We start from the raw sequence: 25,793 nt of genomic DNA, 5'->3' as shown, positions 1-25,793 counted from the left end.
CGTTAACCATACGACTTTGCTGCAATGCATATACACTGAACTTCCATCTCATCGTTGTAATCCATCCTAGGCGATACACACTCATGTGTGTAACCAAACCAACCAACACACATGGAATTGGCGCGCTAAGTTGGTGCGCCATGATTCGCTGAGGAGATGGACATGACACAACTGAGCTTCGCGTCGTCGGCACGAGTAGCCGATATCACGGCGCATCCAATCCTTCATCACTTTGGAGTACCTCCAGTTGAGTTATTTTCGAAGGGGGCTTCTCGCTCGACCTAGAGCCTTCATCTTGCTATTAGATTCGTTCGCGACTGGATATCAACAATATTTTTCATCACAGAATCGCTCTGATTGCTACGGGCGGCATGGATCCCGTTACAGTTTCAGCGCACGATCAGGCGCTCAGCTACATCTCGGATCCTCGCTTCAGCCAAGAGTTCATTCTTCCCAGAACCGCAAACCGCGACTCCATCACTGTTTGCTATGCTGACCTGGGATTTAAGCCCGAATCTCCGACTGCGAGTCGCAGTACGCCAACTGTGCTCTTCATCCCCGGCATGTTTGGGTCCAGATATATCGGAGGACTTCTAGATCCAGTCGCGCGTAAATTTGGAGTGAGAGTTGTGGTAGTCGATAGGTGAAAATGGGTCTCATTACAATTTATTATTCAACGCAGTTGGGCTAGGAATGCTAACGTCTCTCTGCCTCGTGCGCATAGACCTGGAATGGGCCTTTCAACCCGCGTGCCGCTTTCGCAGCGGCTTTCGACGTGGATTGAAGTCGTACCCCCTCTATTGGCACATTTAGATATCGAGCATATCGCCTTAGTTTCGCATTCATTTGGGGTGATGTACTTGCTTAATACCTTGCATCATTACCGGGATATGCTACATCCTGAGCGGCCTTTTGTTGCATTAATGGGTGAGTACAAGATGTTGACTCTCTCAGGTAGCCTTTACTTACAGATTATCAGCGCCGTGGGTTGATCCAGCGCAATCCAAACTTACATTATGGCAGATGGCTCAATATATCCCGACACCAGCCATTAGTGTCATGAACCGCATTACACCTGCATTCGCCACAAGTGGGACTATTTTTACAAAGGCTAGCAGTTTTCTCTCTTCGTCTATCTCTTCTATCGGCGGTGGTGACGGGCAAGAGCTTTCTTTCCAGGAAATAAACAGGAAAAAGCTAGCGACCGACTACGACTTGCCAAGGGATGTACAGCTGGAACTAGGGCCAATGCGTATGAAGAAGATTTTCGAGGGAGACACCACTGGTGCCAATGACGAGGCACTTCAGTGCTTGAGAAAAGGCGACGGATCGTCGTGGGGAGAGTGTGATGACTACAATGTCTTTGTAAAAGCATTGGTGAGCGCTGAGAGGCAAAAACAACAGCTGGACGCAAATTCTCAAGGCCACGCGAAGCTAAAAGTGAGGGCATACTTTGCCGAAAACGATGTCATGATTGGTAAAGAGGGTCAGAAGTACGTTGAAGAATGCTGGGGATGGCAAGAGAATACATTTGACGACGTCGTTGACTTCAGCTCAGCTACTGTCGCTGATACTGACCATGACAGCGTTATGGAATCCATTGAAACACTCGAGAAGATCTTCAAGGATGTCAAAGGCAGTCTAACATGAGAGTCGATATATTGGGTTGAGAAAGGGGAGACTGCTTGACAGTTATCATCATTCTATATGCAGTATATACCCCTAGATAATGCCAACGTAGTAGTCTATAGTATTATTAATTCTGCTATTCAGCTACAAAACTCTTGGGTCCTTCGCCAATCTTTTAGAGCCCCTTCTCAAGATCTACGCTGCTACATAATGGAGGCCTAGGCAAGGCAGCATCATGTACATGCTCCCGGTGGGCTCTTCGAATCCATAAGGAGAGCCTCAACGTGAAAAGGCTAAGTGAACAGATTCTATTTTAAGCACATGTTATAGGATGCGGCTGCGATGGTATTTTCATCCAGATCATCAACTCGCCACAAAAATCCTTGTTCACCGTTGAATATGATTACGATTGGAGCTGGCAATGTAAGACAAATTCCTGGGCATCGCACCAGTTAATTGCTGATATTGTCTAAAAGCATGCATTATCGCGTTGTTTACCGCCAATGCTTGAATGCCAATTTTCTTGCTGCATCTGTTATCCGGCCAATGGTCTATCATCAGCTATTTTAAGAATCATTCTTGCGATAACGGCAGCAGAAGAGGAACATACAGGGTATGGATCGCGCATACTAGCGAAGATCTGAAGCGGGGGTTGTAGGGCCTTTTGAATGTGAAAGACGGAGTCAGAACCCGCTATCTATCCGGTTAATGCCGGGTATAGCGAAAACTAGGATGTTCGGCAGGTTGAGCAATCCGCCTACTGGGGTATTCCATCAGCTAACATCGCGACAACAGGGCATTAAAATTGAGATCGGAGTTTACAAGCTTACTTGATGCAGAAACTCCCCTGGAGCTCTAGGTCAACAACAGCCACACGGCCGATACCTGCCTAATACTGCGTGGACCTTTGTTAGCGTTTCGGAAAACGTCCAATCGGCGGCGTTGACAATGCTCGAGGAACAACTGGCAAGGTAACTTCCCTTGGTCAGCGCCCGCGTTTGACAGGGTTTTTGATGTTGTCATGCCTTGGAATAATTGAAGGATTTCACGAGATCTCGGATATTCGGCAGACGGACTTTTGACAAAGGGGAAGAGTTGGGAATAGATAGTGAGTATCCTAGCAAATGTGCATACAGATAGTGGCTAGCGGCATTGTAGAGATCTAATAAGCACAATGGCATGACATGACAGGTACAATGGGGCCTTATTGTCGGGATATAAAAGCATGGCTATTTGGCCAAGAAAAGCTTGAACTGTTGCCAAGGCTTGCTGAGGCGGTCCTTCGCAAACAAAGCGCGGCAATACTTCAAATCTACTAGGCAACATGGGCTATTCGCTCAGGGCTTTGCTGGCTCTTGCAGCGGCGGTTGCATTCACAGACTCGTCTGTGTATGCATTGCCGTCTAGCAGCTATGTGCTCCACGAAACCAGGACTCCTACCGGAACCGGTCAGGTCAACAACCATCGACAATGGAAGCGTGGCAATCGCCTCGACCCAGATGCCATTATTCCGCTTCGGATTGGCTTGGTGCAAAGCAACGTCCATCTTGGCTATGAGAAGCTGATGGAAGTCTCTGATCCATCATCTGAAAGCTTTGGCAAACATCTCAGTGAGGACGAGGTTCACGATCTGTTTGCTCCAGCACGTGAGACTTTTGATGCTGTTCATTCCTGGCTGGTTGAGTCCGGTGTCAACGCAACAGACATCCGTCAATATGTCAATAAAGGATGGCTCGCTATTGATCTTCCGGTGTCCCACGTCGAAGATTTATTCCTAACACAGTATCACGAGCATGAACGGGAGGGAGTGCTTAAGGTTGGATGTGATCAATATCACGTCCCTAAGCACCTCGCAAAGCACATCGACTATATTGTTCCTGGTGTCAAGTTATCGCCACCAATGGTGAAACGTTCCTTGGAAAGACGGAGCGGCACGAACCACCGAAAGGGTTGGAAGCCGAAGCAAATGCCACTGAACTTGCTGTCGTTGTTGAAAGCGCCTCACCCGAACCCCAAACTCCCAGCCGATCTGCAGGACTGCGCTCGAAACTTTACTGCTATTTGTTACCGTGCGCTGTACCAGATCCCAGCAACCAGCATTCCGGTTCCTGGCCACGAGCCCGCAGTTTATGAGTCTGGAGATACATTCTCTCAGGAGGATATTGACTCATATTTCCACAAGTATGCCCCTTACATTCCCAAGGGCACGCATCCCAAAATCTTGTCAATCGACGGCGGCCAAGCACCCGTGGCCCCTGATTCCGAATTCAATACCGGAGAGTCCGACATTGATATCGACATTATTCAGACTCTGATCTGGCCGCAGTCCATGGTCTTGTATCAAGTGGATGACCGTCTGTATACCACCGCCAACAACTATTCCGGCTTTTTGAACAATTTCTTGGATGCTCTGGATGGTTCTTACTGCCACTACTCAGCATTTGGCATCACCGGAGACAGCCCAGGAGTTGATCCTTCTTATCCCGATAACCGACCTGGTGGCTACAAGGGCCAGCGTCTATGTGGTGCCTACAAGCCAAACAAGGTCATTTCCATCTCGTATGGAGAGGGAGAGATTGACGTGCCCAAGAACTACTTCCTCCGACAGTGCAACGAGTGGCTCAAATTGGGTCTCCAGGGAACTACGGTTCTAGTCTCTTCTGGAGATTACGGCGCTGCCATGCCGCCGCATGAGGATTCGGCAAGTGGTTGCTTGTCTGGATCAGGTCAGAATCAGACCATCTACAACCCTGGAAACCCTGTTTCGTGCCCATACCTCACCGCTGTTGGTGCTACACAGCTCGAGGATGGCACATCTGTCCTTGACGCTGAAGGGGCCATGCAGACCAACCTTGGTCCCGGAGCCGAACTGTTTGCCTCTGGAGGTGGCTTCTCAAATTACTTCCCTGTGCCGGATTATCAGAAGGCAGCAGTCAAAAGTTACTTTGCCAAGCATGATCCAGGCCACCCTTACTACATCGCAAACAGTGATGCAAGCAACATCGGCGAGCATGGAGGAATCTACAACCGTGCTGGCAGAGGTATCCCTGATATTTCAGCCAATGGAGCTCATTTCCGCGCATTCAACAACCAGACCGACGGTCACTGGTTCGGAACAAGTCTGGCAGCGCCTCTTTGGGCCTCTGTCATCACCCTTATTAACCAAGAGCGCGCCAAAATTGGCAAAGGCTCTGTTGGATTCATTAATCCAGTTCTGTATGCCAACACCGATGCCCTCACTGACATCAAGCAAGGGTCGAACCCGAATTGCGGAACCAGTGGTTTCACAGCTGTAGAAGGCTGGGATCCCGTTACTGGATTGGGTACTCCCAAGTATCCGAACCTATTGAAGCTCTGGTTGAAGCTTCCATGAAGAGATAGTCCTATCCTTCTGGGCTAGTGATACCAACTCTTATGTAGCTACCGTTAGAGATAATAGGAATTAACGTCTCTTTTCTAATGAATCCTTTTTGTCGTGCCATTCCCTAATCACTACCTGCTCTCTGTCAGAGGCTAGAATGTACTTCTGTTCGTCTAAGTGGTGTCTCATGACAACTAGTGTAGTATATCGCCGTGTTCCTGGCATAGCAACTAATGGTTCATTTCTACCTGCAGTGAGCCTCTTGAACCGGGTGCGCAAATACCTCACTGCCATACGAATTCTATCAATCGAGATAATGAATGGATATAATGGCTATCTTGTCTAGTATCATGCAGTAGATATTCCCAAAGTTGATTCATCCTCTTGGGCCTGTTTCCTCCGTTTCTCTCGTCCGTGTGCATACTTGATCCAGAAAGCCATTATTATCATTCCAACAGCGATTCCAATGGATGTTGGGTATCCTTTTGGATACTCGGGAGCCTCAACTTGCTGCCAGATTAACAGTGGCAGCCATGCCTGAACCACATAAGCCATTTCGTTCATTGTTCCAGTCACCAATGCTCGCTCCTCATTGTCATCTGTGCAGATCTCATGCGCCCAAGCAAAGGTAAGACCGCTAATACCTCCACCAAATCCAGCCAAGAAGAAGCAGGCCCACTTCCAGCCAATTGGAATATTCCATACTGTAAGACTAACATTTGTAATGATGTTAATTATGCCCGCAAAGACGATTGGGGGCCAGCGTTCTCCTCGGAATATCGTATCTGAGGTCCACGCGTAGATTAATGTCGTAACAACAGTAATAGCAGTGGTGATGGTGGGGTAGGTGTTGATTTGGGTGACGCTGTAACCCTCCTTCTTGAGCCACAGCTGAAAGGCAGGCTGAGATGCGGCGCCATTTCCGTTATTGAAGAAGATGTATAGCAATGTAAGCAAGTATATATGCCAACTGGAAAGTATCTTCTTCACTTTCTTCTTGGTAAACGGAGCTCGGTTTGCTCGACCCTCAAGCTGCATTCTTTTCTGGGCAATTGCAATATCGTCTTTTGTAAAATACCACGCTCGTGTAATTTCAGGCACATCGGGTATCATGAAATATCCAGCCAGAGCAATTGGCAGAGAGATGACGGTGTTGATGATGAATAGCCATTGCCAACCTTTAAATCCATCCTTGCCTCCAAGATGATAGACAGCGGCCATCAGATACCCCGAGAACATGGTACCAATAGCACTGCTGGTGTGAAAGATGCAAGACCTTTTGGCTAGCTCATCCTTACGATACCAAGATCCAATGATGTATTGCATCCCAGGATAAAACGTACTTTCAGCAAGTCCGATGAAGAATCGCAAAACGTAAATTTGTTGTGCATTGTTACACTTGACCATGAGAATTGTCAAAACGGCCCAGGTGACTTCGCAGGACGGGATCCAAATGGACGGTCTGATTCGAGTCAAGAGGATGTTACTATAGTAAAATGAAAAATTAGCTTCGTTGGGTTAATGAAGATGAGATTCTTTAGCCCACACCTTGGAATTTGGCCAATGACGTATCCCACAGTCCAGCAAGTTTGCATGTAATTCAGCTGATTTCCGAAAAGATTAAGATCTTCCTTCATACCAGAAACGAAAGCATTATTGATGTTGACTTGGTCTAGATATTTGATGAAATACCCCAGCGAAGCGAATGAAAGAAGCACTGCGTCGAGCTTGAACAGAAACCGTCTCTCTTCTGGCGACTTGTCCAAAGTGTCCCATAGGTATGAGGTCCATCGTCTCTTCACCTTTGTGTGGATGATTTCAGAAGAGAGCGAGTCTGTTCTATCAACATTGATAGAGCCCAATGATTTGCTATCTGGATTGTGGTTGGGGGAGCTCCCTGTCGGTTCAGCCGAAGGCATATTGTAGTACCACTTAGCTTCTGCAGTAACAAAACAATGGCTTTAGAAGTGAACACTTTTGCCATTGGGATAAGTCAGACTCTAGTGATAACTACGTTCATTTTGAAACCTATTGTGCCCATATATCTGTCATCTCGTGACTTCGTTATCTTGCACATTGCGTGCTAAGAGGGGTATTTGAGCACATATCACAGTCTCTGGTGGCTCAGTGTTTCAATGTTTGGTCCGAACGGCGATAGGAAATACAGTGAGATAAGAGCTACGGACTGTCACTCGTCAAATCCGATCAATAATGGGATTAATGACATATTGATAACGCGAATGCGAGCTTTCTGATAATTTTTCCTTCTGTGTCCATAAGCATTGGACGGATCGCTGGTGATATTGCAATAGAGTTGCATCAGCACGCCACCACCCCTTAACACAATCCCTGACAGATGTGGCATCTAGATCGCATAGTGCTTGCATTTGAATCACGGCGTTTCCAATTGACATTTTGCTTTTGATCTGCACCTGCACATATGACATTTGTCTGCTCTGCGGGGAAAAATGATCAGTCATATTGGTCCAGTTACTGCAGTTAATGTCGCAATAGTTGAGATGACTTGGGCAATTCTCCAAATCCTTCTAAATTCCACCTATTGCCCTTGATTGATCAATCACTCGTATTAGAAATATTAACAAATTTAGAAAATGGGATGATATCAACCCAGCCCCGCCCATCGTGACGTGCAGCTTCTTCGGAAATAAGCCAGTATTTATAGAGCCTCTTTCTTCACGTTGCTGTAATTATTCCAACTTGACCTCATAATCCAAAGTCGCCCATTCAAAGCATACTACCTACCATGGCTCCTGCTCCAATCGATCCCACCATTACTGATGTGGTACAACCACAGAAAGATACTCTGCCACTCCCTGCTGCTGCTCGAGAACGGCTGTTGAAAGCAGGCATAGATCTGTCCAATGGCTATCCGTATAGGCCATCCAGGCCTCTGTATCTACAAGATGTTTATAAAATTAGAAGCGCGGACAGGAAATATGTTGATGCTGGAGCCAGGGCAGATAAATCTAAGAAGCATCTATTCGCTGCCGCGACTAAAATCACTGACTTGACAACCAACATTGGCACCGAAATCGAGGGTCTTCAGTTGAAGGACCTCACTCCCGAGCAAAGGGACGAGCTTGCTTTGTTAATTGCCGAGCGAAGCGTCGTCTTTTTCCGTAATCAGGACATTTCACCTCAACAGCAGAAAGAACTAGGAGAGTGGTATGGGGAGGTTGAGATTCATGTTTGTTTGACTGTCTAAACTTACGCCATGCTATATGCTAATCTTGCTCCAGCCTCAAGTGCCACAAGTCCCGGGAGTCGCAGGGGTAACAGTGATCTGGCCTGACCTTCGAGCTACGGAACAGCCACCAAATTTCCGAAAGCCTGGAGGAGCATCCAGCTGGCACACAGATCTTGTACATGAACATCAACCTGCAGGTATCACTCACCTACACAATGACACGGTGCCACCTATTGGAGGAGACACTTTGTGGGCTAGTGGATACTCGGCATACGAGAAGCTCTCTCCCGATTTCCGCAAGATCATCGACGGAAAATACGCTGTGTACCGGTCTGCGCACCCATACCTAGATCGAGAAAATCCCGAGGCAGGACCCAAATACGTCGAACGCACTCACCCGTTGGTGCGGGTTCATCCAGCGACGGGATGGAAGGCTCTCTGGGTGAACCGATCGATGACTGACCGCATTGTTGGTCTCGATAGAGCAGAAAGCGACGTCATTCTAAACTACTTATACGACGTGTATGAGAAGAACGTTGATATCCAGCTTCGGTGGAAGTGGACACCCGGCACTTCAGTGTTGTGGGACAATCGGTCAGTCTGCTTTCAATCACATGGTCCCATGAAGTGGACATTAATGACCTGAAGCTAATATTTATGAGCAGAATCACCATTCACAATGCCAGTTGGGACTACGCCGGCAAACACCCTCGACATGGAACGCGTGTGACATCCCTCGCTGAGAAGCCCTTCTTCGACCCTAATGCACCAACGAGGCGACAAGCGCTTGGTCTTTTGGACGAGAGCGAAAAGCAAGAGCTGGGTTTGGATTCGGTCTCTGGCAAATTAAATGATTTTTCTTTGTAATCCCAATCACGCCAGATGAAGTGGATTATATGACGAAAAATACTTGTAGATACATGTACTCTGATAGGAAGAGCATATCCACCAATTACATTGCATATGAATGAAGGGTACATTCGCCTAGTTTCGCATTTAAATAAGGTGGTGATTGTGGTACAGTCAATTGCTATTCTTTATCTTGCTTGGTACATAAGTATGCACCATTGAGAATAGGAGTATCAAGCGGCATATAACCTGGTCGGTAGGATATTGGCTAATCCTGTCCTTGACACTACACAAAGCAGCTAGAATAACATACAGGCTGAGATCAGGTCACGAAGTAAGTAAGACGCTGTCATACCGCTAGGTATCTTACAAAAGTGTACTCTGATTCGCCTCCGCTAAGCATCCTATCTCTTAATCACTGGCGATAGTGCGACTACTTGCATGTTACACCTTGAGCTTTCTGTGGCCATCATAAGTAATGTTATATCTTTTAGGGCTGTTCCGAGCCTTCTAAATCTCTTGCCGTTTCGTAAGGTAGACGTAGATAGGCCCTTTCTCCCATAGCATATAGACTTTGCTTTTCATATCCCACCCAATGCTCTCTTCTGAAAGCTTTATGTCAAAATTCCACACCATTCTTGCAAGAATCAATCTCATCTCTGCATATGCGAGGCTCCAGAATTGTCAATACTTTCTTCTATGACATGGGATATCTTGGCACCAATGTCACTTACTTTCGTCCAATGCAATTACGCGGCCCAACAGAGAAGGGCATAAATGCATCTCTTTTATCATTCTCAAAGCGTGCATCCCCAAGCCATCTTTCGGGGATAAATGATTCGGCTTCGTGGAAATGGGCAGGGTTATGGTGATTCACCCACTGCCATACTCCAACTATGGTCTGCAGATCAATACGTTACAACCTGAGAACTCAAATAGTGCCATATACCTCACGGTAAAGATACAACTTACACCAGCCGGGACGTATCTGCCGACAATCATGTCGCCACCGGGCGAAATAATGCGAGGCTGCGTACCAGGCGCCGAGGGAAACAGTCTCATTGCCTCATCAATCACCGCTTGTAAGTAATTTAGGTGTTGCACGTTAGTTAGCTTTATCTCTTCTTCTGAGCGGAAGGCTGAGCGAACTTCGGCAGCCAGCTTTCCAAAGGTTTCTGGATAGAGTCCAAGATAGTAAGTTGCTGCCGATAGGGCTGTCGCGGTTGTCTCAGAACCAGCTGCGATAAGCAAGCTGGCATTTGATGCTAATTCGTTGAACGTCAATTCCTACAACTAGCGTTAATAATTTATACGTATTCGCTTTCACTCTCTGTGTCGCAAAAGTATACCTCTGCAGATCCTCGTGTCGTTGTCATTGCCGTCATAAAGTCCGGTCGACCTGATCCCGAGTCGAGCCTTCTGCGCGTTTTCTCGATTGACAATCTACGGTGTTCTGTGCCCTTTGCTGGTAAATCTTTTGGCACCAGGAGTAATGCCAGCATCGTACCAAGTGCTCCGTGCTTTGAGCACACTGATATAAACGATACGTTTTTGATCCCAGAGAAGATAAGCGCAACCCAAGGATGATAGTCTGATTTCTCGAGACAGTAGAAAGGCTCACCAAAAGCCAAATCTCCAATGATGTCGAATGTTGTGTAGTTGTACCACCTGACAACGTCGACTTTTTCTTGGTTGGCGCATTGTGTTTTGAGCTCTGTTAATAAAGTATCGATATACTTATTAATGATCGGCTCTTGATCCAACATGGCCTGATGCGAAAATCCATGAGCCAGGCTTTTTCTGTAGCGTATATGATTCTCCTGGTTTGCACCTATAACATTACTTTGATTGCCAGAGTGTAGATGGGGATCTTTCAAATGCTCCACTCGATTGCCCTTGCGGTGACCACGAATCTCTTTGGAGGCATCTGGATGGCTATAAAATACGGTATTTGGACCAACACGCACAACTGGTCCATATTTGACATGAATCTGAAGCATTTTCTTATGCGCATTGCCACTTATCGATACCAAGGAATATGGAATATCGGAAACTGCCCAAAGCCATGGTCCGGGGTATTTACGAAGAGGGTGTAAGAATAGGTTATAAACGACGTTGCAAAATGTGTAACCCAAACCCTACAATTACCATGTATTTATCAGTATAATAGCTAGCTGGATCTGAAAGTTGTCTAATACTTACAAGAAAAAGTGCAAGAAGTGGCAATAATGCCAACGACTGCATTATAGAGCCAAAGGCACTGAGGGGCATGGAAATTGATGCCATCGTATCTCTACAGACTCTAGATTTTTCTAGACATCAGATACATAACGAAGAACTGTTTCTTATGCTGCTATATCAGGAGCCATATTTATAATTTGGGCTGCTTTTGCCATCGGGCCGAATTAGCTAAGGTGCACCAGAGTTAACGGCAGTTCCGGACCAGTGCGCTTCCCAGACTGTGTTTGTATTCATAGATAATTAGAAATACCTGTTTATCTCTGGCGCTTATACTGCTCTCGCTGCGCAAACCAGTGCTTTTTGTCGTAAAGAAAAGGTCAGTTTTACTTTTCCTTCCCTCAGTTTGCTGATAGATGCGCAATTGCGCATTTGTGGCTTGTATTGCAAACATTCTCGGAGTTCTGAACGATGAGTCAAAGCCACTTGATCTGACAATGGATACAAGAAGCTGACATCATCAATGTAGAATCTTGTCTTGAGAATGGATACAAGATTGGGTATATCCTTCGTCTAAGATCCCAAATGCTTACATGAGGGGTTCCCAATTGTAAGGTCTTAAATATTACCTCGTCATCAAACTGATTTGTGGAAACTCGCGCTTCCACTGAAGCTCACCAGCAAATGGTCGCATAAGAGTGCATCGAATACCGGAGTTATTCTATGAATCATGGTATTGTAAATTGTACTAGTTCTTACTAGGTTGTCGAATAACCTGCTGGTCTTCTACATATGGGAACTAAGCCATCTTTGCGTTTCTCTCTCTCTTTGTATACAATATGACTGCATGGATACGAGCACGCGTAGCCATACCACTCCGCATGCATGAGTGGGGTGGCCTTGGAAATGACAGGTGCCTCTTCTTATCTTATTGATGTTGCCACAGCCAAGGTTCAAAATCGTAAACTAAAGTTAATGGACTTCAAATGTCAGGGGAATTTGAACAGAGCTCATCGTTATCAATTCGTGTCTTGGCGAGTGTGCATTTAGTTTCTCTTCTGTTCATACACAGTTAGTTTACAAAGGGCTTGTTTCCGTAAAAGGTGGATATCACAATACCACTCGAGGCGGAGTATGAGCAAGTCAATGTCTCTATCTTCAAACGACAGCTTGGCCTCTTTATAGTGACTACTACTACAGAAATATTCTGCTTATCATTTCTTAGACCTCCAGCACACCCCTGTAGCGTAGCTTTCCACTCTCCAGCCTCTCAAATGCATTCGTGATTCCCTCCGATGTCATAGGGAACCGCTCAATGGTAGGCTTGATGTTGTGCTTGACTACAAATTGGAGCATTGTCTTGACCTCCTCGGGAGTGGAAGAGCAACTGCCGTGGATTGATAGCTCTTTTCCGATCATTGGCATGTAAGGAAACTCAAGGTTGCCTTCTGAAATTGTCAGAGGGTATATGTGTCCAAATGGTGCCATCAGCTCCGTGTACCTAAGCGGCGTGTAAGTTAACAAGACCATTACGACAATTGTAGTGGTGTGAAAACTCACAGCTTCCAGTCCGGAACAGCACTAGTGGTAACCAGCAGATGATTAATCTTTTTGGGAACATCTGCAGCCTTCAATTCCGAAGTGTTGTAGAATTCTGTGGCGCCAAAGTCGAGGGCCTCTTGTTTTTTGTTGTCCGAGCTGGAGAACACAACAACGGTGCAGCCCCAGGCTGCTGCAAATTGAATAGCAAGATGGCCCAAGCCGCCAATGCCAACAATGCCAATACAATCTGAGGGCTTTATGCCTTGTCGCAAGAATGGGACGAAGACGGTTTGCCCGGCGCACATGAATGGGCCTGCGTTGACGCTGGGGATCTCATCAGGTATTATTGCCAGCCGTGTCTCTGGCCACACGCTATGGGTCGCAAACGATCCTTGATCAAAGTTGGAGAAACCGAATCCGCGGATGCCTTCAACGCAGTGCCAGTTGTAGCCTTTCAAGCAGTACTGACACTTTTTGCATCCATCTTTGACGTATCCAAATCCAACTCGGTCGCCGCTGCAACATTAGTGAGATCATCTATCACAATAACATCACAAGCAGGGAGCAAAACGTACACTTTCACAAGACTAACTCCGTCGCCCACGGCTTGAACAATTCCAACTCCTTCATGGCCCAAGACCATGTCTGCGTGAAGATAGTGCGCATCGGTACCACACACTCCAGAATGTGTATTTTTTATTAAAACCTGGTCACTCAGCAAGGCCGGGACCGTGGTCTGGCTCTCAGTGATCTTCTTGGAAGGAGACCCTTTGAAGACGGTGAATGTTACAGACATTGCTGATGTGAGTTGGAAGACAAATTGAAGAAGAAAGATGCAGACTGAGTACCATGCAAGAGGTTTGCAGCTACTATGCTTTTATACTTCATGGCAGGAGTGGCAGACCCACCGATCTTTGATGTAGCAACATGTAAGTACAAAACAAAAGTCTTATCTGGCAGCTTTCGTTACGAACGTTCGAAATCTTCTTCTCAATACTACTATGAAGTTATGAAGGAATTGGCTTTGAGATGACAAACACATGATGCTCTAGCGATGCAAAGGCCGATGCAACTCTTAACGCCTAACAATGTAGCCAGATCGAGACATTGGTGGGGGAAAGTTAAGCGCAGCGAACTCCACCACTTCCCTTTATTCCTTTGCCAGTTGGAGAGGAATCTCCGATTGGAATAGAACAGAGCTGAAGTCTATATGATAGCTTACCAATTTGCTTATAAGAATGTTGGAACCATTTGCTTCTGCATGGCCTGCCAGTCGGCAACGCCCCACCAGCTTCTCAAAGAAGCTAGGTTTCGATATAAAGGTGGAGGAGAGACCAGCCTGCCTGGGAGTAGAGCCAATGAACTTGTATTGAAGGAGTCGTCGAAGGCGATGGAAATGAGAAATGATTGCCCGATAAGTATGAGAGCTACAGTTATTAAAATAGACCAGATATATAAGTGTCCAGCCCCTCAAATAACCCTAATACTATAAACTTCCATTTTTAAACTCTTAGCATCAATCTCAACACAAGATTGCAGAGTTTATGCAGGGCAGATGCAATGGTATCTCTTCAATCATCCAGTAGAATGGCTGTGGCGATACGTTGTTAGGAGCATCAATTGTCGCCTGAACCTTTTCCCAAGAAAGCTTGCTATCACTTCCACAGGCCTTCTCTAGGCATAACCTGAACCACGTTCCTTGGATGTTCTCTCTCCCTGAGGCAATCACCCCAACCAAAAGTACCCAGACTAGCGCAATTGGGTGGCTGGCGAAGATGTCGCCTTTTGAAACAAATGCTGAAACAATCAACTGCTTCAGTTGGTCAATCGAAGTACTTATGATACGAGAAGATCGACTTGCACCTCTCAATACCGTATGAGAGTAGAGCAACGCGGCTCTAGCTACGAGGGCCAGAACACTACAGTCGTTAACACCATGGACATGCTTCAAAATCGATCTGTCCGATGCCAAAAGACGAAACCCAAGTGCGACTCGGCTATCCGGTGCCATGTTGTCTTTCGGGTTGGTGATTAACTCTCTCGCGATTAAGCGCAGCTCATGGATAATTGCGAGCTTGTGAGGTTGGATGTGAAACCTTTGTGCATCTGGCAAAGGAATTTTCGGGTGAACGAATTCTGAAGAGGGACTTGTTTCGTCAAATGACAACTCCTGGTTCGACAGTTGTGAGTGGCAACTGTCCGTCCTACCTCGAGTTAGATACGCTTTACCGTTCAGGGGGCGGGAAACACTACCATCTAACAATTCGAGCTACAAGCCCTTCAAATCCAAGATGAAGTACACCTTTACAGCCTCTAATAAGAGCTTTCAGCCCCCGAAAGTGTATCTCGGCTTCATCCAAATCGCCATACATGAGCTGGATAATTATTCAGTCCTATGATCTCGTGCAACAGAAGGGGCAGCGAACATTTATATTTGCCAAGCATGCCACAGTGGCTATCACTGCGTCACTGACCATCCCAGTGTTGCCATTCGCACCACCAGTGGGCGGCTGCAAGCGCGAAGCGAGCGTTTGTATTGCAGCCGCTTTCAGTCTTAGCAAATGCTGTGCAGACTGATATTTTGGAGGGAGAGCACTGTAGTTTATGGATGCCCAGTGATACAGAGTAGTACTAAATAGAGCATTGTCATTAATGGCATACTTCAGCCATCCAGTTTCGGCCGTAACAGTACACAAGGTTTTCGACCTATGATTCAGGACTAGGGTGGCTTAGTTACATTGCACACTGGGCAATATCAGGCACGTGCTTAACTTACAATGGTGTAAGAGGAATCGTGTTTGGGTATTGACTTCTACAGAGAGACCTGATAGTCGAAGCATATTGTCTATTCCAGCAAGAGATCGAAGGTCATTCTGACTAATGCGATGCTCTAACGATGGAGTTTGATCACTATGAGGTACGTTAACTACCAAAATCTTATTATGTTGTAGGGAGAGATAGAGAAAATGGACTTGCCCTTCCGTTGCATCTGTATCGTCATCGCGGTGTTCCTGCTTGAGGGCCCGCCTCTGCATCACCACTCTGTCCATAACATGCATTTTGATAAGAGATTTGGTAACTGGCTTATGTGAACCAGTCCCCTCCTCTTGGATGAATACAAAGCCGCCGTTACTCATATTTTGGAGCACTTTTTTCTTTTTTCTTTTCTGGGAGTGGGATCCGGATATGTTGTCATAGACTGTGGTACGGGTTTGGCGTATATCGTGGAAAGCATAGCAGAATGGATTATATTCCGATTTTAGAATCGAAAGTGTAAGAAAGACATTCGAAAGCCTCAAACTTAGTAATCGGATGTATACACCGCGTGTGAAGGTCAGGCTGAGATATATTATACAGAATGCAAGTCTCTTAATGTTTCCGAGCTCGTAAGGCTGTATGGGGCATTTTGGAGAAGACTTGACAATCCAAGCACGTGGTATCCATGGGAGCGGACTCTTCGGAGTTTTGAAGGCTCCATTAATCATACTAGAACTGAGTAATCAAGCCACAGTCTAACGCGATGAAGATAATGGTGGGGTAGCAAGGTGGACTCGTTTCTTAGTAATAAAAATCTTAATTCATAATCTAGGCTAGATTGGTAGAAACCAGGTTGCTGAAAGTCTGGCGATTCGTTCATGTCCAATCTCCGACTGTATAAGATAGCATCGAGTAAATCATATATCTTCAAGTTCTAAAGGAATAGTTATTGTATAATGCCACAGTAATAGATGACAACCATATCAGATGTTTGGATTACGCATGCTGATAAAGAAGTTGGCAATGGAAATCGCAGTGCGTTTGCCATGCCATGCAAGTAGACCCAGGATTATTAACATAGAGTCCCAGTGGCGATTCTCAAAGTTGATAAAGGCAGGAAATGTGCAGTATGAAGGATTCAACGCCTCGGTGTCACGCGAGAAAGGAAACTTTTTAACAGTTCTATATTAATTTTGGCCAACACAAGGCGCGCTACCCTAGAGTTTCAATTTTTATTTTATGGCAGCCATTTGATTGAACTCGGGGAGGGTATATTCTCTTAGTCCCATAAAACACTATGCATCCGTTTTTTTATAGCTGAAGAAACAACTTTTCAACTCTTGTTGCGGCGAGATAGTCGTTTACATCAACGTCAATTGTCTTTCTCATTGCTGTAGTGCTATAATGATTCCGGTATTAGCAGATTAGGTAACAGGGTGAAAAAAAAGGTCATCCATGGCAGCTATATTCTCAGTCATGTGATTGAACGAGTCGCATCTCTAATCTCTATTATATGTACGGAGCGTATTAGTAGTTTCTACATAAGTTAATGCTCGGAATGGTGGCATATGGGACGTTTCGATAGTAAAGAAGCATATCGCCAGGAGTGCAAATACTCCCTAAACCCGTGCAGTAGCGTTAGGTTGTTCGCTTAGTCATCACAGTTAACTAAACCATAAATGCGGTAATAAGATGAGGAAACAACTTGCAATGTTCAAGTCTTGAGCGTGAATTTGGCATGCTAATCAGGGAGGCAACAATCACTTGGGGCAAAGTCTGGTGACACGTCGTAACGCGGGCCCCTGGCTAAAGGAAATTATTAATGTTCAGAACGTATTTATAGCTACTTTATGTACGGCTAAGGGGTAGGTAAGACGTGCATTGATACATATCAAGAAAAGGACACAATGGCGAGGGATACACTCAGTGCTTCAACTACAAAGACTCAGTCGGTCACTCAATTTCAAGAAAAGGTCTATGCACTATTACTTCAAATCCCAAAAGGTCGTGTAACCACTTACGGCGCCATCGCGCGCGTGCTCAAGACTTCTCCCCGAGCAGTCGGCAATGCTCTACGCAACAACCCGTTTGCGCCGGAAATCCCTTGCCATAGGTGTGTGGGCAGCAGCGGTTTCATAACGGGATTTGATGGTGAGAGCATCGATAAAAAGAACTTCAAAAGATCGAAAGATGGACTTGTTCAGGGAGCTGCACACCAGAGTAAGCCTCGCGGGCCAAAGATATCGCCAGCCCAACCTGCTGGCACTAAGCTTAGTCTAAAGATACAAATTTTACACGACGAGGGAGTCCAAATCGATGGCAAGGGCATGGTTGTGAATCGAAAGAAGGTACTTTGGGACGGGCCGTGGAACATAGATACCATTCGCGATGGCATCAAATCGACGAGTTAAAACGAAGCGGGTTATGGAGAGCATCCAATTAACCAAGGATATGTTATTGGCCATCTACGCTGTCGTGCATGTCGCTTTCGCCCACTAGCGTGATGCTGAACGCGTCCGCGTCGTGAGGCTCGGTTCCAGATGTTGTTCTCGAGATATTGCATCACATCAGCTATCAACAAGCTAGCCAGAACAATTTCTCAGGACTTTTCTATTTCTTGGCTCTCGGTTCTAGGAATCATATTTTCCAACTGTAGCCACCGTGGATATGAGATGTTTTGCGACTCTTGGGCTAATCGGAGAGAATGACAATGGTCTGTTGGCTTCAGAGCGGAAACTAAGCCTGTTAGGGGAAAGCAAGGTTTCCTCCAGACAACCGAAGGCAATCAATGTATTACTCCAAGCTCAACACTTTGTAAACAAAAGGGATGAAACTATTCATTGAAGCAATTAATTCGGTCTCCCACATGAGTCATCGTGATTTAAAGAAGGTATGGGCTGGATTATGACGAGTTGTCTCGGACGTTTTAACTCATCGTTATACCGCCCCTGATATATAAAACAAGATGATGCTCTCTGAAATGCAAAAGTATTCTCAAAGCATCAGGATTGAGATCAACTTCTACTCATATACGACTTCTCATTGATAAACGTTTTACGATAACTCACACAATTTCTTTTTCTTCAGCTTTTGACATGGCATCAATTACTACATTTAAGTTTATTAGAGTCAGCAGCGATGTTGAGATCGAGCTCTCGCTAACCGTGCCGACTGGCAGCGTTGATGAGAACACCCCATCTCTGATCTTCCTCCATATTTGGGGAGGTTCTTCAAAGAGTTTTCGGTCGGTCATTGAGACCTTGTCACCGTCTTATCCAACCATTGGTGTCAGCCTTCGCGGTTGGGGTGCATCTACGGGACCTGATGAGCCTACGGCTTACAAGGTTACTGACTTCGCGTCCGACGTGGAGTTTATCATCAAAGAATTGAATCTGAAATCCGTTGTGCTTGTTGGGCACTCAATGGGAGGCAAGGTATCAATGGCAATTGCTGGAAGGCATCTTCTGCCTGCGGGCGTATTAAAAGGCCTGGCTCTTGTCGGGCCCGCACCCCCCGGTCCAGTTCATTTGCCAGATCCTAACATGAAAGACGCCCAAGTACATGCATTTGATAACATGGAAAATGCAGAGGGTGTTATTCGCACCGTTCTTTCGGCACCAGGGAACTTGACGGACGAGGTTATCAAGGCGGTAGCCGAAGACATGGTCCGTGGGAACAAGTGGGCGAAATATGCATGGCCGGCCTATGGTATGGAAGACGACATCACTAATCTCTTCGAACATGTTGATGTCCCGGTTGTGGTTCTTGCGGGAGATAAGGATATACTTGAACCTGTTGAGAGAATGAAAACTGATATCAGGGATAAGATCAATGATATGCCAGGTGGCAGGGCGAGTCTGGTTGTAGTAGAGGGCTCAGGCCATTTAATCCCGGCTGAGAAGCCCAAGGAGGTAGCCGATGCCATCATACAGTTCCTCCAAATGCTCTGAAAACAAGCTTTGGATATGGTATCATCTTTATCGCGGCAGTTTATAGCTTGATCTGAACAATGCAACACTGTTACTTCTGTTTTAATTTCAGTGCAATGGTGTAGGAGGATAGCGCCTTGAACTTCTCATTCTATGATGTTAACTATGAATACAAGGCTGGGTATTAAGTACGGCCAGTTCAAGTGTTTGGTTCGATGTCGCCCAAGTATCGTGGTTCAATCTAGAAGTACCTCCTCACCTTTCTCTATCACCCAAGCTTCAAACCATTTACTGCATAAATATTAAAATCTTCTCACTCAGATGGTGTAAATATAAAATGATGCTCGAGAGGCACTAGACCCTGATCCATTACAACAATCGTATTGGGGATGTCTTTTGGCAGAGCTACTAGACGCAATCCGGTTATAGGGAAATGGATGAGAATTGCTCTCTATAACCACTGCGATATAGCATTATTCATGCTTCACCGTTGGATCTCGTATCACAGACATCGCGAAGTGCCTCAATCGTGCAGCCTATGTTCCCCAGCTGCGATTTCCCTTAAATATCTCCAGTCAGGGTTTTTAATTCGTTATTTCTGCTTTATTGTGCAGTGTAGGCGCAATTATCAGTACATGTGATGCAGGCTGTGCTCATGGTGAAGTTGTCCGCTGCTGAAGATCTAGTAGACATTAATAGCGGCCTGAGCCGCCGGCGAGATTAGTATATCATAGCCGATCGCATATTCTACACTAAAATTCCCCTTTAATGCGACCTATAGCTGCTTTCAAAGTATAACAACAGCTAACCCTCTGGTAAATATGGCTTTACAAGATGCTGTGAGACATCACAATGACGATAAAACAATATTTGCAAGCACAAAAATACGAGGTTATATAATTTAGCATACTACTTCTAATCTTCAGGTAGCTCGCTATTCTCACTTCTGCTGTGGTAGCCACTGCGCAATTTCACGACCAATGGTATGCGGATAATCCTCCTGGAAATAATGGAGACCAGGTCCAAGATGCACAATTTTTGTGTTGTGTAGCTTTTTGACAAAATTTTCCACCGTATCCTTTGTAATAACAACAGCTGGTTCGGCCCAAAAGAAGAGCTTCGGAATGTCAGTATGGGATAGCCAATCTATATACTTAGTGACCTTCTCCCACACATCAGCAGGATGTCCCTCGATCGGAATCTCATTAGGGAACCGCCAGAGTGGCTCGCGTGACTCCAGTTGAAGGAATGGGCGACGATACTGTTTCATCTCTTCCTCGGATAGCTTGCGCAAAACATTGAGAGGCAAAACCTTTTCAACGAAAACGTTTTGGTTGATAAGCAACTCCCGCCCAAGTTTAGGATCACGAAATGGTATGAAGTTTTCCGCGACAGCTGGCGGAAACACATCCCAGCTCGGTGCAGGAAGAACGAACTCAAAAAAAGAGAGCCCGGTAACTCGATCTTGATGGCGACGTGCCCAGTCAAAGCCGAGTGCTGAACCCCAGTCGTGGAGAACAAGAGTGACTTTTTCGGTAGGTAAAACAGCATCTAGAAAGGCATCCAAGTACCGCTGGTGGTCTGCAATCTTGTACTCAAGCCCAGCGACCTTATCTGAGTCGCCAAATCCTATCAAGTCCGGTGCAATGCAGCGACTCTTGTCACAGACATGGGGAATGATGTTGCGCCACACATAGGATGATGTTGGATTGCCATGCAAAAAGATAGTGGCAGATCCCTCAGAAGCGCCAACGTCAACATATGCAATATGGCTGCCCAGGATCTCTACTTTCTGTTTCTCAAAAGGAAACTCGGCAGAAATAAGCTGCGAAGAGTCATACGCCATTGTCAAGAATGTGAACGTGTGTAATGGATATTGGAGGCAGACGGTAATGAGAATAGAGATACGGTTGAAAGAGCTGGAAGGAGCAGTGAATACGCCTTGGCTCAGAATGAGATTGTCCGGAAACTGATATTGCTACAAATGAGCGGGTAGTGTTAACTATATAAATACATCACACAAGAAAAATGCTGCCCGAGTAAAAGTCACTTTCCCACTCCCACTTCATTCCGAGTGGGAGACCAAGCCCGACCCGTTATGCAGCGGTTGAATAAACAGAGACAGGACCGTACATAGTTATTTTAAGATGGATTGACGTAAGTATTTGCTCTGAGGGTTACCAGGTGCTGGCCGTTTGGGGAAATAGATGAGGCAACAACCACATAATGTCAAACAATGACTTAATATATCCGACCCAGGAACATTGGCCACAATTTGTCAGGCGGAGACTAAACTATTTGTAGGAAAGCTCCCGCAAAGTGGGATGAAGTCTGCTTTAATAATCCTTGCGCAAACACATTTCCAACATATGTGTATACTGCTGCTACATGCGACCTTGCGACAGTGAAGTATACCACGAAGGGGGCTACTGAGTACAGCGCAGCCAGTTGACTGACAAACACCATCCCTATGCCGAAAGCACCGACTATCTCTCTTTCCAGATCCTGTCATGCCTGCGCCAAGGCTAAGCGGCGCTGCAAAGCCGGATTACCAAGATGTGAACGATGTCTTGACAAAGGCTTGGAGTGCTCATATGCGAACCAACCACTGGTCTCGCTCGTCGGGCATCAGCCGCAATTCTTACGCGGCAAGTCTAAGATTCGTAAAGCAGCTGGAGACTGCCTACAAATCGGAACTTGTAGAAGATTATCGTTACGCGATATGGAATTCTTCTACTTCTCCCAAGTGAGGGCACCTTCGTACCTTGTTCAGCAGTGGTGCTATTCAGGACTCACGGGCGCCGATCTGGCCATCTACGAACCCCCATTACCTGTTATAGAATGGAGAAAAGACCTCGCGACCGTTTACTATTTAGCGACTCATCTGAAAGCTTTCCCGCTGACATTCTCCCGCGAAGCAAAAACCCCCTTCATTCACTCATCGTTATACAGCCAGGGTCTACCGAAGCAGATCAAGGACACATATGCTGTCTGTCGGTTGTATTCACTCTCGATAGAACACAATGGACAATTTTGTTTCCAAAGTTTGTACAAAAAAGTTGATGAAATCATCAACGAATACTCGACGCTATGCTCATTTAGCGATCTTTTAGCTTCGCTTCAGGCGTTAATCCTGTATCTGCTTATCTGTCTTTTCAATAAAGATCCGCAACAGAGAAGATTTGCAGAAGCGCATATGAACACTCTCAACCAGTGGACGCGCCATGTATGGGAGCAGGCCCCAAGCGAGATTTCAGGGAAGCTGAGCCCTTGGCAAGCGTGGGCGTTTGCCGAGAGTGTTCGTCGAAGCATCATAATCTCCTACCTGATTCGAGGTGTCTACCATCTTACTAGATTTGGCTACCACCCTCATTCTATGTTTATTGAGACGCTGCCGTTTAGCCGTCATACCTGGTTATGGGACATACCATCCAGAACAGAATGGACATCACTGCCGCCAAATCTTTCGCAGTCAATCGTTTCCTACCACGAATACACAAGTGAGTTTGCCAATCACTTGATTCGCCCGTATCATCTATTTGAGAAGCTTCTCTTGATTATTCGGTTTGGAAAGGATTCCTTCGATCAACACGTTGATCTTGCATAACATGAAGAAGGATAACGACGTTACAATTTGGAGTTAAGGGTCAGTCATTCCAGCCGATTTCTAGCGCCCAATAATGGGCCATGATAATACGAGTCTAACCGGGATAGATCCCTGGTTAACTTTGACGCATGGTGGATAATAGTTGTATTGTTTACCATTATTTAGTCGTATATGCCAAAAGCTATGATTCTATGACGCCTCCACTTTTGACTCTTGTACAGTATCTTGTGGTGCTCTCACATGTCAACTATTAGCACATTTTATCTTTGATATCCAAGCCGCAGGCCCTTTCTTCTGGGACTGGATAAGATCTTAACAGAAGATGATGCTGATGTAGTCTGGACCTTTCTAATCGCAAAGAATTTGTGACAACATGAGTTAAAGTTAGGCATCTACTGTTGTCCATGGTGTGATTCCTGGGGGGGGGGGGGGGGGGGAAATGATGCATTGCACCGTTATGCGTCATTGTAATTGTTCCGTTTTGGGGAGGGGGTTCAAACTCTGACATGAAGCTTTATTATGTAAAAAGTCCGAATCAATGACGGAGTTCTAGAGCTTAATAAGTATATGATTCATCAGCGACATTGAATAGGTGCACTGATTATGGAGATTGGGCTGCTCTTTCGGTGGTGGTAATATGAGACTACGTAGTTACGTTGATGAAGTTGGGCAGACATAGATGGCTGTAGATATACGGATGACAGTAAAAAAAACTACGTTTGGGATTATATATCTAGTCTTGAGCTCGAATGACAGAAGGGATCTTATGGAAAGTCATAATAAGTAATAGTACAATCGCTTAACTATTGGTGAATAGAAAGGTTGTTGAGTCAATAATACGCCTACAGTCGCCATGATATGATGCGATCTATAGAATATTTGAATCGAATGCGAAAAATCCTAATATCAACATGTTGTTCAACATCCTACACTTGGCATCGCTCGATGTGCATTTTAAGCACGGTGATATGTTGCAGTAATTTTTCTTGAATGTGTCATTGCAATGAAGCTGACCAGTTTCTATAATACCAAAGTGTTATTTCTCTTGGCTAATGCGATCTATGTTTTCGTCATCTGAACCCTTGCCTCTGTGAGTGTGGCTCCAATATGTTATGGATATGCTGCCTTTTACGCCAACACCTAACGTCTCTTTACACCTGCTCTCATTAAAGGAGTCTTTCTCGGCTGAGCAAATTGACCGTATCTCCTGGCCTTCATTCCAATTGAAGGGGTATATCAGACCATCAGGTAATAAGATTATGCTATCCAGCGTATCGCCACAGACTTGATATCGCCGAATGTTTTTTGCCAGTGCAATAGGCCCGGTCAGCTGCTCTGCGGATGGGTAATCGTACCACAATTGGTGAAAAATACGTTTACTCTTTTGTATCTCGGCTTTTGCAAATTCCAACGGCAAAAGAAAGAAAGGATGTCGGATCGAAGCTGCCATCCACGCGTTTGGCAGATGGTGATCAAAAGTTTGATCAGAGCCCATGCGACCGAACATGGCGACGTGGCTCATGGGGCTTTCATCCGTAAATTCATTCTCCGACTTGCCAGGCAGCGAAATATTGTTTGATCTTAGCGCATCGAATGTAGGACGCAGACACTCAGTGTCTAAATCAGCGTATATCCTATTCTTTAGGTTAAAAGTCATCAACAGTTAAATGTGGGCGCTTAAAGTGTAGTTTCAACTCACCCGCCAAACATGTACATGTAGAGATTCCGTGCCAAATCTGCCCGATAAATATTACCAGGTAGGCTTAAAAAGGTGTCCTCAAGCCATGGGAAGTAGTCCTTCACAAGCTGGAGATTATCTTCATCGGTCCACAAAACCCATTCCCAATCTGGATGTTGTCTGCGGCATGTATCGCTCCATCTTTTAAATTTAGCAGGTAAGTTATTGGACTTCCAACTTTGATGAAATAGTTTTGGAATGCCCGCTGCTTGGGGTTCTGTCGATCGACAGAGAAGCTCTGTGGGAGATAAAGCTGGCGCTAACACCGTGTAGGAGGAGTCTGTCTGCTTATGTGATTCCAATGAAACTGGGCATTTTGTCAATGGACGGGAGGGTATCTGATACTTTCCAGCAGTGTTGCGACAAGTGGCTATATTATAGAGGCTAGAGCCGTAGCTAAGGTATGAATTGAGTTGCCAAATAGCAATACAAAACAATAGCGCAAGTGTCAGCCTGCGATGGCGGGGGGATGCTGGAAAACATGGCATCTTTACTCTCAATCATGCGCGTATCGAGATTCTCAATATTGAAAGGAAAGCAACAAACCATCTTGCTTACTTTGGTCTGATGCTGTGTCTTTATAACTTGAGTCATTATGCAGCGACAGGGGGTTCGTTGATTGCTGCCCTCATACTCTAACTAAATCTGAGCCGTTAACAAATTTGACAAAGGATCACATCATCAGTGCTGTTTTGGGGTAAGCTCTGAAATTTGTTTATTTGAGCCATGCAACTTTTCTCTCTATCAATTGTAGCTCTTTGCATTTTGTAAAGGTTGAGTAGTTATAGATAACATCACCAAGGCTACAAACGCTGGATGCAATACCTAATGGGCTTTCCTTTTCCTCTCTTTTTTCCCTTTTCCGCAAAGGGATTATCTTAGGTTAAAGATGCTATCCAAGTTGTAGTTGCGAATATGTAATGATTGGATAGAAGTGACATTTCTTTTATCTCAGTGTTGCCAATATTGTGAAGCCCGCTTGCTAGAGACTCAAG

The 25,793-nt window shown here is 45.6% G+C and overlaps 10 protein-coding genes across 10 annotated transcripts; 5 read left to right on the top strand and 5 right to left on the bottom strand.

Moving 5' to 3' along the window:
• Nucleotides 1–371: 371 nt before the first annotated feature.
• T069G_07751 (alpha/beta hydrolase fold domain-containing protein) lies at nucleotides 372–1,650 on the top strand (the record flags this gene model as incomplete). The annotated part of the gene is made up of 4 exons (XM_056174961.1): nucleotides 372–643; nucleotides 725–927; nucleotides 980–1,160; nucleotides 1,224–1,650. The coding sequence occupies 4 exons, from the start codon at nucleotides 372–374 to the stop codon at nucleotides 1,648–1,650; spliced, it is 1,083 nt and encodes a 360-aa protein (XP_056025910.1).
• Nucleotides 1,651–2,953: 1,303 nt separating this feature from the next.
• T069G_07750 (pro-kumamolisin, activation domain-containing protein) lies at nucleotides 2,954–5,002 on the top strand (the record flags this gene model as incomplete). Its single annotated transcript, XM_056174960.1, has 5 exons — nucleotides 2,954–3,018; nucleotides 3,061–3,578; nucleotides 3,654–3,983; nucleotides 4,068–4,418; nucleotides 4,464–5,002. 5 exons carry the CDS (start codon nucleotides 2,954–2,956, stop codon nucleotides 5,000–5,002), a joined length of 1,803 nt encoding a protein of 600 aa, XP_056025909.1.
• A 336-nt stretch (nucleotides 5,003–5,338) lies between these two features.
• T069G_07749 (major facilitator superfamily domain-containing protein) lies at nucleotides 5,339–6,909 on the bottom strand (the record flags this gene model as incomplete). Its single annotated transcript, XM_056174959.1, has 4 exons — nucleotides 5,339–5,702; nucleotides 5,787–6,242; nucleotides 6,294–6,476; nucleotides 6,539–6,909. The coding sequence occupies 4 exons, from the start codon at nucleotides 6,907–6,909 to the stop codon at nucleotides 5,339–5,341; spliced, it is 1,374 nt and encodes a 457-aa protein (XP_056025908.1).
• An 845-nt stretch (nucleotides 6,910–7,754) lies between these two features.
• On the top strand, nucleotides 7,755–9,065 carry T069G_07748 (taurine catabolism dioxygenase tauD, tfdA family domain-containing protein; the record flags this gene model as incomplete). The annotated part of the gene is made up of 3 exons (XM_056174958.1): nucleotides 7,755–8,198; nucleotides 8,251–8,792; nucleotides 8,864–9,065. 3 exons carry the CDS (start codon nucleotides 7,755–7,757, stop codon nucleotides 9,063–9,065), a joined length of 1,188 nt encoding a protein of 395 aa, XP_056025907.1.
• Nucleotides 9,066–9,557: 492 nt separating this feature from the next.
• Nucleotides 9,558–11,333, bottom strand: T069G_07747 (cytochrome p450 domain-containing protein; the record flags this gene model as incomplete). Its single annotated transcript, XM_056174957.1, has 5 exons — nucleotides 9,558–9,720; nucleotides 9,782–9,948; nucleotides 10,020–10,334; nucleotides 10,397–11,185; nucleotides 11,250–11,333. The coding sequence occupies 5 exons, from the start codon at nucleotides 11,331–11,333 to the stop codon at nucleotides 9,558–9,560; spliced, it is 1,518 nt and encodes a 505-aa protein (XP_056025906.1).
• A 1,113-nt stretch (nucleotides 11,334–12,446) lies between these two features.
• T069G_07746 (alcohol dehydrogenase groES-like domain-containing protein) lies at nucleotides 12,447–13,563 on the bottom strand (the record flags this gene model as incomplete). Its single annotated transcript, XM_056174956.1, has 3 exons — nucleotides 12,447–12,726; nucleotides 12,786–13,283; nucleotides 13,343–13,563. 3 exons carry the CDS (start codon nucleotides 13,561–13,563, stop codon nucleotides 12,447–12,449), a joined length of 999 nt encoding a protein of 332 aa, XP_056025905.1.
• A 3,868-nt stretch (nucleotides 13,564–17,431) lies between these two features.
• T069G_07745 (6-O-methylguanine DNA methyltransferase, DNA binding domain-containing protein) lies at nucleotides 17,432–17,935 on the top strand (the record flags this gene model as incomplete). Its single annotated transcript, XM_056174955.1, has 1 exon — nucleotides 17,432–17,935. One exon carries the CDS (start codon nucleotides 17,432–17,434, stop codon nucleotides 17,933–17,935), a length of 504 nt encoding a protein of 167 aa, XP_056025904.1.
• A 684-nt stretch (nucleotides 17,936–18,619) lies between these two features.
• Nucleotides 18,620–19,474, top strand: T069G_07744 (alpha/beta hydrolase fold domain-containing protein; the record flags this gene model as incomplete). Its single annotated transcript, XM_056174954.1, has 1 exon — nucleotides 18,620–19,474. The coding sequence occupies one exon, from the start codon at nucleotides 18,620–18,622 to the stop codon at nucleotides 19,472–19,474; it is 855 nt and encodes a 284-aa protein (XP_056025903.1).
• A 919-nt stretch (nucleotides 19,475–20,393) lies between these two features.
• Nucleotides 20,394–21,299, bottom strand: T069G_07743 (alpha/beta hydrolase fold domain-containing protein; the record flags this gene model as incomplete). The annotated part of the gene is made up of 1 exon (XM_056174953.1): nucleotides 20,394–21,299. One exon carries the CDS (start codon nucleotides 21,297–21,299, stop codon nucleotides 20,394–20,396), a length of 906 nt encoding a protein of 301 aa, XP_056025902.1.
• A 2,797-nt stretch (nucleotides 21,300–24,096) lies between these two features.
• On the bottom strand, nucleotides 24,097–24,776 carry T069G_07742 (uncharacterized protein; the record flags this gene model as incomplete). The annotated part of the gene is made up of 3 exons (XM_056174952.1): nucleotides 24,097–24,395; nucleotides 24,435–24,694; nucleotides 24,760–24,776. The coding sequence occupies 3 exons, from the start codon at nucleotides 24,774–24,776 to the stop codon at nucleotides 24,097–24,099; spliced, it is 576 nt and encodes a 191-aa protein (XP_056025901.1).
• Nucleotides 24,777–25,793: the final 1,017 nt, after the last annotated feature.

This window comes from Trichoderma breve, chromosome 5 (assembly GCF_028502605.1).
Source record: "Trichoderma breve strain T069 chromosome 5, whole genome shotgun sequence".
Classification (NCBI taxonomy): domain Eukaryota; kingdom Fungi; phylum Ascomycota; class Sordariomycetes; order Hypocreales; family Hypocreaceae; genus Trichoderma; species Trichoderma breve.
This window is presented reverse-complemented; position numbering and strand designations above follow the sequence as displayed.